This window comes from Pseudonaja textilis, chromosome 2 (genome assembly GCF_049901715.1).
Source record: "Pseudonaja textilis isolate UNSWEBS1 chromosome 2, rPseTex1.2, whole genome shotgun sequence".
Classification (NCBI taxonomy): domain Eukaryota; kingdom Metazoa; phylum Chordata; class Lepidosauria; order Squamata; family Elapidae; genus Pseudonaja; species Pseudonaja textilis.
In genome coordinates, this window is record NC_141991.1 from 144409892 (window position 1) to 144428194 (window position 18303).

General features: G+C 40.9%; 1 protein-coding gene across 4 annotated transcripts in view; it reads left to right on the forward strand.

Annotated features, from left to right (window-relative positions):
- Positions 1–18303, forward strand: part of GRIPAP1 (GRIP1 associated protein 1) — a 68944-nt gene that overhangs the window by 41243 nt on the left and 9398 nt on the right. For all 4 annotated transcript variants that reach the window (XM_026711510.2, XM_026711509.2, XM_087925683.1 and 1 more), the window contains 3 exons: positions 9184–9311; positions 11702–11830; positions 12272–12365. In XM_026711510.2, the coding sequence (XP_026567295.2) occupies positions 9184–9311; positions 11702–11830; positions 12272–12365 (351 nt within the window). The remainder of the gene's footprint in view (positions 1–9183; positions 9312–11701; positions 11831–12271; positions 12366–18303) is intronic.

The window sequence follows — 18303 nt, forward strand, 5'->3', positions numbered from 1 at the left end:
CTCACTCTGAGAAAGGAGGGACCGTCCCCCCCTTCTTTCCATATCTCCTGCCTCAGGTTGATGAGCTAGGGCTCACCAAGAAGCAGAGTTTCTCTGTGATAACACTTTCACTGTGGAGTAGCCATTTCCTAGAAATGTATTTGGAACCTGCCCTGATGTGCTGTAGGAAGGCGGTTAAAAACATTGTCACTTCATACAGGGCTCCATTTGTAATTGCTGTTGGAAGACTAGACACCATTGAGTTAGTATTATCTGATGGTGTATTTTTTTAATTCAGCATTGATTCTGTTTTAACTGTTCTGATTGCTCTTATGTAAGCCATCAAAAATTGTGCTGGGTTGCGGCAGTACAGAAGCATCGCAAAAAAGCAAATAAGTACACAAACACATGGCCTGACCTTCTCTGAGAGCAGAATGCTATGCTTCCTACCATATTGTAAACTTTTTTTGCCCTGGGTTCCTGGAGAAGCATGGTGCATATATACAACCATGACCATGTAATGTGGAGAGTAGGCACATATGTACCTTTTGTTTTGAATCTCATGAGCACTTTCAAAATGTGCCATAGGTGCAGGAACCAAGGATAGGTAAGATTCTTGCAAGCTAATGTAAAATGAAAAACTGCTTCATGTGAGCATTAAATTAACTGTTACATTTCAACAGGTAAAGCTTGTAGCTATTCCACCTTGGTTTTTAGAAAATTCCTTTGACTTGAGTTTAGAGATTGATTCAAACTGGGGTAAGATGTTGTAGAAAAGGAGCAAGCAGACCTCAAGCTCACTAGGTCAAATTCGTGGATCAAAAGAAATAATCTCATGGATACATCCTTACATGTTGAATTTTTTTAAAAAAAAAAAACAACAGCCTAGGAATATGTGATCTGTATCAGCAATCAGATTCATGAATCTTTTCATGCAAAAATCATCTTCTGATTTTTCCATAAGTGCTTTTTTCCAACAACGTTGAGAAGGTAATTGTTTTGTTTGGCAGGTAAAAGGGAAAAATCCTGACAGATCTCTTCAAAGATGTAAATTCAATCCTGGGAACAAATGAAATATTTGAAGCAAAATACAGGTCTATTTCCAGAACTTGCACCGGCAGCAGTTTTGAGAACTCCTGGATCAGCATTGCCAAGAAAATAAGCTGTGTTCCAGGAGGGAGAAAAGATGCTTTTCCAACTGCCAGACACCACAGGAATAGGAAGCCAGCTGTCCAGTTTGTATAGCAGTCAGTCAGACACCTGGCTGTCCCAGCTGTGTGGGGTCTGGAGGGAGGGGGAACCAGGCGAGTTGAAATTGCTCCCAGGGAAATAAGCATTAAAACATTAGGTCAGCTCAGTGAGTCTTCTGGGAAGAGAGAGGATGCTGGAACAGGCAATTACTGTATTGTGTTGCATTTGCTTGAATGGGGAAAGAGGACATGACGGGTTTGGATTGCAGCAGAGCCGGGCCGCCTAGTCAGGATGGCAGGTGAAGTAGAATGGATGAAGGTGGGGAAGAGACTATTTCCTTAGGGTAGCCCTTCATTTGGGCATCTCTGCCCACTGGTAATATATGAATGACACGGTTAGGTTTCAGAACTAGGAGAATCCACCTCAGTGAAGTGTATTGAGAACTTCGGAGAGAGTTCCATTCACGTGTGGCCCAGAAGCCATGTTTCTTGGCTGCCTTTGCCAGTGGACAAAATGAGGGTTTTTAAATCACAACCTGCTAAATTGCTGTCTGGTACCTAGAAAGTCTAGTCATTTCCCTAAGGATTCCTCTTGCTCAAATTTGTGTCTTCTGCACGGCATGTACAAAGCCACATCCATGAATGGAGTTATTTAGGTGCACTAGGGCCCTCTTGTTGTTGCTGAACTACATGTCCTTTGATCTTTGCTATTTACCATGCTTATTGATCCTGCTGCTTATACATCTGAAACAGCTGGAGGAACATTGGTGTTAATCTTGTCATTGGGTCTTTTCCTTAATCACAGCCATGCCCTGACTGGGAAAGATGATAAAAATATTTTCAGCACACATTGATCTTGGAACTGTGAAATATGATTTTTATAGGCACAATCAATCCATTCTAAACTGCTCTTCCCTCAGCTTTATAAAAGGGGTTGCTAGTTGTATAAAACACCATCTATAATTCTCCCTCTTTAAAGTAAGGCTGAAGCAAACAATTTTCCTGAACCCCAGGTAGCCTACAAACTAAAGGTGTTTTTTTGCTGTTTTCCCTCTAGGTCTCCTAGTACCAGAAATATTTTCTTAATTTTCTGAGTTTCTCCTTTGTTGTTTTTGTGTGCTGTGCCTGTGCAAAGCAGAAAATGTTTTTCCTCCTCCGCAATTTTCCAGCATAAAATTGACTTTTTCTCTCTTTCTTCCTTTGGCAAAGTAACAGTGACCTCCAGCTTAGCCTATTGCGAAAAGAAAAGATTAGGATGTGGAGAAAGACAGGCCTTTGCAGCCTCAATAACCAAGAATGGTACTTGAATGAACAAGTAGTTTAAGGCCTGGGTCAGAGAATTAGGGAGATGCCTATGGTTCAGGTTGCCAGTCTCTTATTTTTGTGATTTAATTAAAAACAAACCATCCAGGCTGAGCAGCTGCTGTGTTTGCTGTAGGATCTTTCACTTCCTACGCACCCAGCACTCTCCTTTTGAGAAGCTCTTGAAGTTGTGTTGGATGGTTGGACAACTGCTAAAAATCCCATTTCTGGCATCGGAGGATGGTTTGAAAACACAAGGTGCAGAGAATTCCTGAAACAATGCAGGATCAACCTGGTTGGTGGTCTAGATGGAAAGTCACAGTGCCCTTCATTGTAATAGATTATTTGTCTCTGCAGGCAGATGTTGTCAGTGTGGAAAAGAAGAAATACCTTTTCCATCTCCAACCTAGCCTTTCTTCTTAATTGAGGCACGGGAGGAGAAAATGGATCTCTGTTTGCAGAAATGCTATCAAATTTAGACTCTGCTGCCTGTGCGCTCTGCTCTTCTTTCCCTTGGGGTGGTTTTATTTTTCTTTTTGTACTTATCAAAGTTTGGGAGAATGCATACAACATGTCACAATGGAACACGAGCCAAAAGCAGGGAGGAACTACAAAGATGGCGATCGGCTTCCGTTGATTGTCTAGGAAGGGATTGAAGGGAGGCCGATGTTCTGACTATCCTTAAATGGTTGTCATTCTTGTTAAGGATTGACCTTAGAAGAACTCACTGAAAGAATTGGGCAGCAAGTAATGGACAAACTCTTTGCCCATCAGGGAGGATGACTTTCAGAGTAAGGACGATATCCTGGCATAAGGAAGTTCCTATTTGGGGAAGAAAGAAAACCTACAATATGGATTCATGGCTATTCATTGAATAGCTTAGTTCTCCTTGAAGCTATATGGGTGGGAGCATGTGGAGGGCTCCCACAAAGTGAGGCCTTTAAGAGAAGCTATTATATTCCTCCGTACACTGTAAAAAAATCCGGCTTACCTAAAGCCCATCTCAAGAAAAGCCTGGTAAAAGAATAGAATTGGATCAGGACCATCATAACTCTCATTCTTTGTCACTGTAAAGAGTAATCAGGGTCTGCTGCAGAGTTCTGTTTCTGCTGTTGTCTTTCTGGTGCCGTATGTACTTGTGTGCCTTCATTTCTGCAAAGAGACCGTACTGGCTGGGGCTGGTGGGAGCTGGTGGCCAAGACAAGCACTCGTTTTAAGAGTCTCTAAGTCAAGAAGACTAAAACAGAATAGGTAGCAAGGGTTGCAGATTTTCCCCTTTGAAGGCCTCCTCAGTAGCCTGTTTTAACCTCGCTTATCGTAAATCCCTTTTGGAAGCTTGGTCTTCGTTTTCTGCTAAAACAACCCCTTTCAAAAGCAAAAGAAAGCTCGCTCAGTTGTTTTAGTGGATTGGCGATGCACCAGATGGTCTGTATTGGAAGCCACATTCTGCAATCTGCTTTTTTAAAAGTGTCCCTTGCCTTTTCGGATTATATATGTGTACAATTTTCCAAGGTGGCTTCATGTTCTCAGTTTTTTTCCTGATTTCAAACTGACAGTAATTTTTCTCCTTTTTATCTGCATAGCACTCTTGTATGATGGATAAGATGGGTTACACTATGACATAGCAGGTTGGTTTGTCCAATACATGCGCTCTACTATGTGTTAGTGTCCCACACATGCCATCTGCTTTCTCTGAAGAAGTTTGGAGAAGGAAGTTTGCCATCTCCTTAACCACAGTAGGTTATGATTAAGCCTGACACCCAAATGCAGGATGCATGCTGGCTACTGTCACTACACAGCACATGGTCCACCCGTGATTTGTGACAATTTGGTTTATGGTTTTGAAGGATGGTGGAAATTAGCTCTCCCCTGCAGTGGAATAACACAGTTAGCCAGAGGCTGACAATCTGCTACATGGTGCCTTAAGGCTTGTAGGCTCACCCAAGTATTTTAACAGGTATCTTTACTTTTTTAAAATCAGAATTTTGATAGGCAAAAGCCAAGTAACAGCTGCCAACTTTATTTGGGTTTTCAGGTATATCTCTGGACCCCACAGAGGTCTCAGATGTTTTTTTATAGAAAACAAAAATAATATTGGTGGCTTGATTCAGGATAGTTAGACAACTTGGCCAGACAAAGCTAAGCTGGGGGCTGTCAAGTCAAGAACAGAGAGTCAGTGTGATGCAATAGCGAAAAGGTTGAACTAGGAGTATGGAGGTCTGGGTTGTATTCCACTCTCCACCATGGACAATAACTGGGTGATTTTGGGTCACTCATTCTCTCTTAGGCTATTGAACCCCACCGATGCTGTTCTGAGGGAAAATAGGAAGACGAACTGCTATTCAGGAGCTGTCTTGAGCTCCTGAATGAAAGGCAAATGCAAACCTAATTAACAAATAAGGACTCTGAGAGGAGAAACGAAGTGGTAAATCTCACTCGTTTGCTGTCTGGTCAGTTGTGTCTTGTGATGGGCTATGTATGCTATGGCAGTCTCTTTTTGAATGCACAACTACCACCCTGTCTTGGCAGTTGTTTTATGAAAGAGCATGCGACATCTCAAATTTCAAAGGTATCTATGGGACACTCCCACGCTACCCCACTTGTCAATGGATTGAAAAGGCTGTTGGTAATGGGAGGAGACTGAAGACATCAAACTGTTAGTTGCATGCTTATTGCTTTGTTATTTTTATGCTGAAGAGGTGGCTAATGGCTATGTATGGACCTCAGGATAAATTTAATATCCCATCCAGGTCCATTTACGTCTCTCTGCTTCTGTATTTTCCTGAACAGTGAACTACACTTAACTTTGGTTTCCCAATCAATGGATTGATTCTTCCTGCGTTCAAGTAAATCATACATAAGATTAATCACAAAGTGCCCATTTCAGGCAATGTGACAACCATAATTAGTCTAAAAGAAAAGTGGAAGCTATTGAATTTCTCCTCAGAACTTTCCCAGTTGAAGAGAGGAGAAGCACATAAATCTAATCAGTGGGGAGACTCATTTCCTATCTAAGACCTCCTGATATCTTCTGAGTATGTTGGATTGTAACCTCCAGAATTATCAACTGTGAGAATTTTGGGGTTTGTTGTCTCATACACCTGCAAGCTTTTGTAAACCAGAGTTTATTGTGAAGTCCAGAGGCAGGTAGCTCAAAATTATCCAGAGCCCCCCCATAACTAAATGAAAATCTTAGGAGGAACAGTTGGATAGCAAAAATCTGCTCAGCTAATGGCTGCTAGTCAATTGCTTTTGGATTCTAGTGATTTTCAAAAGAAGGTGGGCTAAACTAGATGCAGATCAACTTGGTTTTAACTCTATTTGGATCATGGTTGTACGCCGTAATACATTAGTATGTTAAGGATTCCTCATTTTAAAATAGTCTCACCCATTTCCTTATACATTTCATCCCTGCATGACGGTACATCATATGATGGTACCAGGGGTGGGATTCAACCGGTGTTACTACCGGTTTGATGACTACATATGCCGTACAAAGCACTGAGGTTGAAAAAGCAGGAAATAAAGGTCAGGTAAGAACCCAGGTGGGTGGGCGGGCCAAACAGCAGCAAACACAGAACCGGTTTGGTGTCTGCTGCTCTTCAGAGCTACCGGCTCTATAGAACAGGGCAGAACCGGTAGCGTCCCACCCCTGGATGGTACATGATCATCTCTCTTAAAACTATTTTTTTTTAATCTGTTCATCTAAATGTACCAGAGTAAAAAAATTTTTAAAAAATTATAAAGAGGGGAGTTTCCAAATGAGACTGCCTCTTATTTTGTTTTACTTTGTTTTGTTTCATTGCTTTATTTTTTATTTTTTACTTTACTTTGTACTTTATTTTACATTACTTTCAAAAAAAAGAAGTGAAAATCGAAAGCTTTAAAGTAGAACATTCAACACATACACAAGCTAAGACTGGAAACAAAGAATCTGCTGTGGTCATACAAAAGGTAATTTGGGCCTTGCAGTCAAAACTTCTGAAATCTTTATGGGAGAGGGGATGGCAACGGAAAGGCTGAGTTACTTCTCTATGCATTTCTTCCACTCACAACTCTCTTTAGCAGCCTTTGCATTAGATACAAGCTACCTTAATGCTGGCCTTAAGCACAATGAATGCTGCTAACCTGTGCTCATTAACTCCTATATGGCATATTTAAGAGGATAGCATCCTGTGCTTTTAGACCAGTAGAGGGAGTTTGAAGACTTCATGGGGGTTGTGGAAGCATGAGGCTCAAAAGCTATTGTTACTCTTTGTCTGTGTATGACTGGATTAGCAACATCACCCTATTAGCCCTGCAAAGTAGTCCACCCAAGAAGCACAGTCAGGAGTATTAGCTTTGTCTCTATTGTAAGGTTACATTAACAGAATCTTGTCACACTGGAAGTATTTCTTCCCTCCTTTCCTTCAGAGACATATTTTATATGTCAGTTGTTCAATCTGTGGCTCTCCATTCTGTCTCCCAAAGTGGTTCCCACATAACTATCACGACCCCCTGGTCAGAACTGTCTGTATTCCTAGGTAGGTCTAGGAAGAGTCTCACTGTTTCTAGGCCATCTGTGATACCTAAAGCTGCAGAGTGACAATCTGCTATTCTCAAGGTTAGTTTGTTAATTCTCTGAGGAAGATGTGACATCAGATGAGATCAGAGTTAGGCTCAAAATGATTAGAAGAGAGGAATTTGCATACGGTTGCTGAAGCAAATCCTGCTAAAAATGGGCAATCACTCATTGCTTCTGCCTACATCTTTTTCAGAGCATTTCCTATCATGTTGACTCTGTGAAAAAATAGAATCTAATTTCTCACATGTCCACAAACTATTCTATCCATCTGCTAGTTCTGTTTCAAAGCCTGGGAAAATGAAAAAGTCATGATGACATCTATTCAGAGTTGATGTTGGTTGACCTCTGGGGAAGCAATGGCCTATTGAAGATGGCTCCACTACAAAACTGATAATCACAGCAGAATAAAGTCTTGGGAGAATTAGTGCCTCAGAATTCTTTTCTGGACAAAGGGAAGGACCTGGGATCACCTACAAGCATTCCACACAGAGGGTCTCTGCAAGAAGATCATAAAACAATGGTCTCCAGTAGGTTTTAGAGCTCTGGGAGCCAAGCAAAAGTCACATTTGCAGTACAGAGCCTTCAAACAAACATTGGGTTTGCCCACTTCCTTTCTTAATTACTTCAGGAAATGTTTTTTTGGAAGTTAAGAACCGTCAGGACAACAAGTTTCATCACACTGGATGATTTTTCTTCAATCCTCTGTGAAAGAGGTTTTATGTAAATTTAAGAACTTAAAAAAATAAACAGCAAAAGGTTATTAGAATGTTGACTATGGAAATTTATTAGCAGACTAAGAAGCTAGATAGGTTGGAAATAAGATTTTGAAATTAATTATATGAATCCTTTTTGTGACTTATTCAAAACCCTATTTAAAACAAATGAAGATTTTGAATCTAAGTGTAAGACATTTTCCCGTGAGAAAATGTTGTGGATTAGAAAAAAACATGATGAGAGATTTTGAAGATTGGGCATTAGAGCCAACCAGAAAGAACTGAAGATTATAATTAAAGGAGAAGAGATGATACAGAATGGAGGAAAATATTTTAACTTTGGAAAAATTCAAGGATATTTTGTAATGACAAGTTACAAGAATAATATGGAAAAGGATGTTACACTTAATCAAATGAAACTGTCTGATATCTTAATAATTAAAAGGGACACACAAATAATAAACCAAAAGAGTGACTTGAACAATTTTCTTACCTTGGACTTAGAAAACAGATGTGTTATGAAGGTGTTATAAGGAGAAAAGAGAAAATGCTAAGAAACAGCTTTTGAGCCACTATTTAAAGGGGTTAAACATCAAGATTTTAAAAAAAACAAACAAGAAGAAATGTAACATGGCTTATTTGATCAAGATTTATGTATGTATGTATATATGTATGTATGTATGTATGTAGTTTTTTTCTAGTCATTTTTAACGAGTCATCCTAAACCAAGACAGTGATGAGGCTTTAAAGATTTGTCTTAAGATATGGGAAGAATATATTTTTATTGTATTAGAAAAAAATGGTAGCTATGGTGTTAAAAGTAAAATAAAGGGTTACAAAGTTGGTTTATTTGATTAGGATTAAAATATAGGTGTTATTTCTAATCCATGCTGAATTCGTGAAGGATTTTCTGAGAGGAAAAAGAGAAAATGATAAATACATTTACAGCACACTTCAAATAATGTGCTCTTCAGAGATTAAAGATTAAGATTCTTTATATGTTGTTTCTGTTGTTTCTTAATAGATTTTTTACTGGATCTGAATGTTGATAGATAAAAGACATGAGAAAAAGACTTACTGCATTTTTAGAGGCAATAAGTTACATTAAAAGGAAACTAAATATGAAACTGATTTATTTGATTTAGATTAAAACATAAGCTGTTCTTTCTAGTAATTCTGAATGGACTTTTGCTGATTAGGACTGAATGACAAGACTAGTTTAAATTTTAATAAAAATTATTATAAAAAAAAGAGTCGAAGCTGGATGTTGCCTTCCTGAAAAGCAAAACTAAGTTTTGCCATAGAGTATCTAGAATGAAGTTAATTTTCTTGAAGATGCTACTATCTGCATATGTTTTCTCTCCTGGTCAAATGGTCCAATAAGTCATTGCAGCTCCTTTCATGGACATCTTCTAGCATTTTCTTTTCCTTCCAGGGATCGAGGATCTTGTCCTGGCAGACATCAGTTCCCCCAGTCGGACTCAGACGGGAGACAGTAGCAGCATCTCATCCTTCAGTTATCGTGAAATCATGAAGGAGGGATCCGTGGCTGGTAGTAACAAGGTGAGGGATACAGAGGTAGAAATCAGAAGCCCGGATTTCTAAGCCAGAGTTCTCCAACCTTGGCAACTTTAAGACTTGTGGACTTCAACTGCCGGAATTCTGGGAGTTGAAGTCCACAAGTCTTAAAGTTGTCAAGGTTGGAGACCTTGTTCTAGGCCAAAGAAACCAGGGCTCTTGAATGATGAAGCTTTGCTTCGTGTGGGGATGAGTCTCATTCCCATAAAATAATTTTCTGTTTCCCAACAGAAAATAACAGCATTTCCTGAAATGGCCCTTTCTGTCTAGTTTTTTCCTTTTCTCCGTGAAGGGCAAGTGAGTTTTCCCCCCCCTCGTTCCTGCTCTGCATCATTTCTTGCATCGGTGAAGCATGAGGTTGTAATTCACCCAAGCAAGTTTCATTTGACGCCGCAGTATTAGGGTTGCAGTCTTCAAGTTTTGGGGAGATTTTTTTTCTTTCTTTTTTTTTCTTTTCTTTTTCTGGGATTCCAAGGTCAGCCAGCTGCAGCCAGATGGGAAATGCTGGCACGAGTGGACAAACACAGCCTAAATATTTAAGGAATAGGATGGTTTGAGTATATCCTTGCTTCAGGAGTCTGTGATCCCTATCAGAATAACAAACTCACCTGTTTTTCAAATCTGTTCTTGTGTAATCTAATGCTTTCACAGATGTTTAGAGTAATTCACACTTGTTGTTTAATTACTGATACTCATAATTTGTATTGTCTGCCAAAACCTTTGCTAACAGTAAATCAAAACACAACTTTACTGAAACATTATGTCAGTGCAAGGAAGTTAATGAAGCCTGAATAAAAAAAAAGCAGGAAGGAGGCTGATGGAAGGATTCCTAGTTCCCTACTCATGTTTGACTCATTTTGTTAAGCTGGCTGTATCGTGAATCAGAACCTAAATGTGTGTAGCAAATATATGGAATTAATATTTTTTAAACATAGTGGAGGAATTCTAAGATTGCAAATAGATTTGGAAGCTGGGAAATCTTGGCCCTTTATAATTAAAGTTACATTAACAGTTAAGAACAATAGGTTAAATTATAATAGCCTATCTTTAAACATTTTCTAAAGCACATGACCTTACAAAGTAAAATCAGCCAAAGAATAACTAAAGCAATAAGAGGAAATAAAATATGTGAAAATATTAAAAACGTCAACAGGAGTCAGACATTATTAAAAGCCTATTTTTGTCTGGCAGCGCAGATAAAATTATGAAGATGGCCCCACCCCGCTTGTACCTACAAGTGAGGGAGGGCATTCCAGGAGCTACCACTGAAAAGGCCAAATCGCCTTCATTGCACCACAGGGTGGAAGGACAGCCAGAACCGCCTCTCCAAGAAAGAATGTTAGGGTACAAATAGAAATAAGTGCGATGAAGGGTTCCTTCAGAGACTGCAGATCCAAGGGTGAAGCCCTTGATAGATTAAGCAGCACTCTGACTTGGGAGCAGAAACTAATTGGAAGCCACTCCATAAAGTACAAGCATAGTATGTTCATATTGCCCAGTTTCACTCAGTAATCTTCTGCCAGCATTTTCTTCTAATTGAAATGTCTCGAATGTCATTAAGGGCAACCCAATGTATAATGCATTGCCCTAATTAAATGAGAAGTTACCAGGGCATGAATTCCTGTGATGAGAGTGTCTTTATCAGATTGAACCATAGCGAGAGAAAGATGCTTCAGTCAAGAAGCTCTCCAGAGCTATGACCCTGAAACTTTTAAGATGAGGGCAACTCCATTCAGAATAGGTACAACTTTATTCACCGGACAGGCAAAGCATCTCTTCTGGATTGAATTTTGGATTATTGGTAATGACCCAGTCCATTACCCCATCATAGGCCTTGGTTCAGCAGTTCCACTACCTCACTCACCTACATCCAATTTATTTCACTGACTGCAACCAGTATAACTTTTGAGTCCCCCATGCACTTACTAGTGAATTTATTTTTTGTTATCATCTGGAAAAATTAGACAAATGATGTTTAATGATGTTTTCCCAAAGGTGTGCATAACATCTCCATGAGGAAAATGTACTGTATGTTCTTATCTCTTTAGCTTTAAGATCGCAACCTTTTTCAATTGGCAGCTTCTAGTCATGATAAATTACAACTTCCATAATTAATTCCCAGTTACTTTGCCACTTGAGGAACTGCTTTCAAATGCTTTAAATGGAAAAGAATAGTTGGTAGTAAGAGCCAGATGTAAAATATTTTTTATATACAGCACAGATGTCTATGATTGTATAAAGAGGAAACATGAGATAAATGATTTGCCTGGTTGGTGGAAATTGAGTTCTTCTGCAAATGAACTGAATTGCGCCTGTAGTAAAAGGCCTGAATGTCAGGAAGTGATACATCTGCCTTTTACCTTTTCTACCTGCAGTCAACCACAGGAAGCCCACAGTCACAGTCGCAACCTCCACGGCCAGCCGACCTTTCAGATGAGGAGATCTCAGAACTGTTCCAGCGGCTGGCTGAAGTTCAGCAGGAGAAGTGGCTACTGGAGGAGAAGGTATAAAACCACCTGGGTTTTAGGTTTGGATTTTGTGAGACCCTGGGCTAGTCAGTATTTCCTGGACTTTCCACAGTATAGACCCCCTAGTTTGGAAGCAGGCACACAGTGGCCTTGGCCTGCCTTCCCAAGGGCCCATGTAGGAGTCCACCAACTTTGCTTCTAATCCTGATAGTGTTGCCTGATCTTGACTTTTGGGGTTGTGGCTGGGGAGCTGATTCTGAAAGACAGATACCAATTCTGAACTTTTGGGGGAATCAGCCAGAAACACAGACAAACTCTGTGAGGTCTGGGATAAAGTGAGCAGGTTGGAAAAAAAGATTGGTCTGCCCCATTTAAGAGACATTGCTTGAAACTAGATGATTCCCAGGTCTAAGAATAGCATTGGCCTTGTGGGAAGCAGGCTTGGCAGTAACAAATAATGCAATCTTTCTCGGTTAGGTGAAGCACCTTGAAGTCAGTAGTGCCTCCATGGCTGAGGACCTATGCCGGAAGAGTGCCATTATTGAGACCTATGTGATGGACAGCCGCATTGGTGAGAACTGTAGTCTTCAGGAGGAAGCAACCAGAAAGTTGAGGTTGCAGGGAAAAAACAGGGGAATGAAGGCTGAAAGCAGAGGTGATGTTGCCTGTCTAATGTCAGTCTGGCTGAGCTTCGGTGAAGGTCTTCTTGTTCCATTTTTGGATTGCATCATGATGTGAAATGAGAGCTTGGCATCTCACAACTGTCTGTGGTGTATTTTCTAAAAATGGTTAAGATTCACAAGAAATTAGAAAGTGAATGTTAGCAGAATTAAACGGTAAGGAAGAAAGAGTCCGCTCCCAAGGGATTAAATGGACCAAGCATAGTTCTACTCTTTATCTCTTGGGCACAGAACTGATGGGAGATAAAAACATTAAAACACTGAAATTCAAAATAAAAATGCAGGATCATCAAGAATACCTCATCCCTCCACTTTCTCTCCAGTTGATTAAGCAAGAATCTGGCAGGTTTAAATTAAAAAAGATTATGACTGCAGAGGAAAAAAAATATGGAATTGAGTGTATAATGTTGGATAAATCTGGGTGAAGAAAAAGGGACCTTGGACCTCAACTGTGCTCTCTTCACCTAGTATATTTTCTTTTGCCAGTATCCACGTTTATTGAAAGAGATTTCTAGAATCAGTGCTTGAGTACTAGTACCAGAAAAGAGTCCATGCCCAATGATTTTTATTTCTGAGTAATCCAGGAGAGGTGGAAAGAAACCTGTAGACTCAAGAAGACAATAAATGATTCAGGTTGTTTAATTTATCTGATGTTGCTTCCATGCCAGACTTGGCCCACAAAAGGGATTTTTTCCCCTGTGTCTTAATGTGTACTTGATGATACCAGGTGGTTAGGGACCTTTTTTTTTGCAGCAGTGACAAGGTCTGCAGCATCTGCTATCGAAGCATATTAGTTCATCATCAAAGTCCCAGACAAAGGGAAGAGGCAAGGAGCTGCTCCCACTCAACCATCCTGCAGTATAAAGGGAAAAACACACTCAGGTGTTTTAACACTTCCTTTGTTTGTTTGTTTGTTTATTTGTTTGTTTGCATGGCCTGGCTGTAGCTTGATATCCCAATAGCACTTGGTGGTTCCAAGACACATATTTAGCTAAGTCTTTAACCCATTGTTTCCTTTGACCTTCTTCAGGAAGCTCTAAGTTTTCAAAGCATTTGATGATGGGGAAAAGAAGCTGCTTGGGAGACAGGGGACGTATCCTGCTCATCTGTATGCTAGGCTTCAGAGGGTTAGAACCCACAGGTTTTATATGTTTTTAAAATCTCTAACCTTCTAATGGCAAACTTGGAAGAATAGTCCGTTTTTGAAGCTTAGAACTTCCCTAGGAAATGACGTCCAGTAGCTACGTCTTTCATACAACAACTCTTTGTTCCACAATCTTTTGGAAAGTGAGTGATGAAATTTTGCAAGTTTGATCACTGGGCCAGATTGCCTGGAGACCCTTATATGAATAGGGCTGGATAAATCTGCTTAATTTCTGCTGCCCTCTCATATCACAGGCTTCTTTGAAAAAATATTCTTGTTTGGCATTCAAATATGTAGCTTAGATTGGCATGTGGTTGATATTATAATGCAAGAGGGAACCTGTTGCCCGCATACTGTGTAGAGAATGTTTAGGGAGGCCACTCTCTCAAAGCTTTCTGCTGGGTTGAATAAGCTCTTTCTGATAGTTGTGTAGTGTTATTGATGTAGAGACTTCTATTGGTTCTTGTGATGTGTTTTTCAGGATACGGGATTTTGGTTTCTGAAGCATTTGGGTTGATGTTACTTTCATTTATGATTCTGATGAGGCCGGATGAGAAAAGTACACGTTTTGGAATGAGTGTCGCATGGCTGATGTAGGATCTGCATTCATATGGAAAACATCATGTAGACATAATCACCCATTTGTATGCAAACACCTTGACTTATTGAGAAGCAGCTCCATAGAGGAATCTACCTCTCTTTTTACGAAGTTGCAGGTATTTCCCAGACTTCGTTTGCTTCTCTTCCATCTACTCGAGTTTTCCTTTCTGGAACACTAAGGTTTGAACAGATGTAAGGGTGATCGATGATCTTGAATGATCATCAGGAAGCAGTGGGCACTTTGATCTTCAATAGATGCTTGGCTTTCAACAGATCTCTGCTATTGTGAGAGACTGACAAGTCCCATTTCCTAACCAAAGTAAATCCATCCTGCTGAATAGTCCTCCTTCCTTTTCTTAACCTGTCAATTCTGTGCTGTCACTCAAAATCACACAAACCTTGCCGGCAGGATTAGAAGCTGCTTTTAACTCTTTTTTTTTTCCAAGTTAAAGCAAATACTCTCAATTCATTAAATTTACTTTCAGTTCATGCCATATGTCACACACTTGGGTGGGTACAATTACAACATACTTGACTTGAATCAATGGACTGTCCAAAATGGACTGCTCTATCTTTTTAACAAAATAGGGATTTTACAGGTTCAGAAACTGAAGAATTCAGGATTAGCGGCCATAATGCTTCCAGCATCAAGTCGGTGAGGAGGAGCACCTAAGCTGTTTACGAGGTTAAGAGGATGCCATTTTAAACATATTTTTCTTCCTGTCAAGAATGAAACAGCCAGGGAAGGAAATGTGTGTTTGTGTGTGGCAGGGGAAAGAGGAGGGGGAGTGCTCACTAAGATAGTTTTTAGAGTTACCTTGGTTTGTGGTTAGTGTTGTGCTCCGAAGGAAACTCTTTCCTGCCCAAGAATGACCCATGAAAATGGATGTGAAGTCAGCAGCCAGCGTTTGAAAAATGCTAGATTCCGCAAATCATTCAGGAAATCATTTGGGAGACTGAGTCACAAACCCAACGTGCTGTTCCGACAGCTTGCTTTCCCAGTGCTCCCCCTGCTGGCTGTGCCCCGCAGTTTTCCCCAGCCCAGTCCCACAAGGGACTAATTGTCCGTTGCCTCTGCCGGCCCCTCCTCTACAGGCTCCACTGCCCTTAGAGCATCTCTGTCACGTAGGATCTGGCTGCTGTTCCGCTGGTGGATCAGAACTGCAAAGGAGCAGACAGGTTGCAAGGGGTGGGGGGGGGTGGGGGGGGTGGGATCATAAGGAAGAAGGGGTGTCTTAGAAAAAGTCTGCCTGCTGAGGTGAAGAGCTGTGCAGCCACATCGTCAAGTGATGGGTGGTGGTGGGGGCGTCCTTTGGGCACGTGTTTTGTACATCCACATTGAACTGTGCTATGGGCACGAAACAGAAGTCAGCTATAAATAGCTTGTGCAGGGTCGCCTTTGCCTCAGCTTTGCAATATACAACTCAGCCAGTGAATATTTCATGAATGCTAAAAATACAAACCACCACCTCCTCCTCCTCCTCCTCCTCCTCCTGCATCTCAGGCTGTTTCCTTTTTGCATGAACGGGCGGTCATTTGCAGCCTGATTTGCCCTCCAAATCTTTGTAATTGAATCTAGCTCCATATTCTAATCACTTGATTCCAAGGGCCCCAGATACTTCACAGAGTATTTTGGGTTTTTTTTGGTCTTGTCTTAAAATGCAACGACTGCGACTTCTGTAACACTTTCGGATCTTTGCCCAAATGTGTTGTGCCAAAGTGAGGAAATAATGGACAGATCTTGTAGATTGAAACCCAATGCCAGCAAGAGGAAAGGAAAACTTGTGGCTGTGTAAGGGCACAGTAGTCTAATGGCAGCAATCTATCTCCTTATTGCCTAAGTCCATTAGATCTTATCCTGTCCTCTTAGACTATAGCGTTCAAACTGTGCTGTTTTTCGTTAAGGTCACAATAAAGTGAGTGAAAATTTGACAGAAGAGGGGGTTTGAACCAAAATGCTTCTAAAGAACATTTTAGGAAGTCCTGCTAGTAGGCTTCCTAACACACTGGCAGAACTTTTAAGAATCACGGCGTATTCCAGAGCAGGATGGCAAATTATGGATATTTTCTTACCCTTTCATTGAATGCTCATGAGCATGGCCCACAAAAGGGACTACCGGTTGCCAAATTGGGCATTTTAAGAAATGCGATTTTCCTTTTCTGAAAACGAAGGCACGCTCCTAGCTACTAACGGCCACTAAATTTGATGAGCTGCGAGGACAAAGTAGAATGAAAGTGTAACTTTTGTGGTTGCTGTTGTTAAAGTAGGGATCCTTGTGTACGTGCAGAATAAGAAACTCAAAAGAGGAGTGTATCGTTTCTGTGGATTTCAGAATTCAGCTTTTGCAGAATCAAATGCTAATTTTTAAACAGTGGGTGCTTGCTCCTGTTAAATGGCAACATGTGGATTGTAACTTGCATTGATGATTGTTACCCAGTGAACAAATGGAAGAGCAGAAAGTGTGATGGGCACTAAGCTGAGTCAGGAGAGTTGATTTGATAAGGGAGCTAGATTCAAACCTAGGATTCATGGCCACCATCTCTTCTGTGAGGCTTTGTGCGTATATATGGCAACACTTACTAGCATAGCCAAGGGACAGGAAGGATTTTGGTACTGAGAGACAGCCGGATTGATGAAGGCTGAAAGGGAGAACAGGCAGAATTGATCTAGATGTCAGGGTTGCTTTAGTCCAGCATCAGTCTTGGAAATCAAGGCAGCAAATTATATTCAACAGCCTTGGGAGGGAGAGCGCAACCTGCAGGCCTTTCCCCACTGGTCTTGGGAAAAAGGAAACAGGGACACCAATGCTCAGTCTCCACCACTTTCTACATTTTAGGGAAGCTGATGTGAAAATGTCCTTCCAAGTAAGTTCCCTCCGTTTGGAAAGCTGGAAAGGTTGGATAGTTGGGGTTTCGAAAGAACAACCCACTATGGATTTATGAAATCAGCTCCGATCAGGACAAACACGGTCAAGAATGAAGCTAGGCAACCAAGTTAGCCTGGCATCTGGCAGGACATTGGTGGAGAATGGCAGGCAAATTCGAGGTTGTGGTTTCTTCAGATGAAATAGTGATTATCAACGTATCTCTGCACTGGCTGCTTGACCAAGTGGCAACCTTAAAAGGCTTAATTTTATTTGGATGTTCCTTGAAACTGGAGCTGTTCCCCAATATATGGGGCCTGGGTTTGGTCAAAATGCTTTGACTTGAACTCTTGTTTTGAGAAGAGCGAGTTCTACAGCAAAGTGCTCAAGAGCCTTATATCTTGTTGTACTCCAGGCACATTTGTCATTGCTTCCTCATCCTTATCTCTGCAACCCCATGATCCAAACAATAGGCTATACTGTCACAGAGCCATACAGACTTCCCTTTTGTTGGAGTTATCTGTCTCTTGGCTCTGGAAAGCAGTGAAACTGCAAGCAAATGTGTTAGCTCCCTCCGTCCTGCACCCAATTTAATTCCTGTGCCCCCTTTTTTCATGCTAGTTTCTTAGAGCAGGACGGAGGTTGGCCTACTGCTGTTATTTCTTTCCTGCTGCTTTGCTAATTTCATGGTTGAACAACTTTCAGCTTTCCTACATAGAAAAGACCCCCACATTCATGTCAGATCCCTGATGAGATTAGATCCGGCCCAAACTCCAGGAAGGAGAGCTGTGAGTAATGGTTAGAGGCACAGGGAGGTGGTGACTGGAGGATAAGTGCGAGTTCCAGAAGGGAGAATTGAAAGGTGGATATCACAGTTGTTGCTGTTTTATTTACTATTACAGCATTTAATATTGGAAGTGGGGGAGTCGGGTGGATTCCACAGTATTGCTGGCCCCCTGCTTGCAAGTTCTCCGTTTTGGCTGCATTTCGAACAGTAAATAGGACTGAGAATAAAGTTGAAAAACTTTACAGTGCTGCTTCTTTCCTTCACTCATTCTCACTTAAACTAAGAGTAATTTTTCGTGACCTCACTCTGAATTGGCTCCCTAACATCATCCTAGGATCAACTCTCAATTGGCCGTGGAATTAAATGGTACTACTCAAGCAGATTTTATTTGCTTCTCATAATTCTGATCCTCCCCTTTTGGAACGTGGAAACTC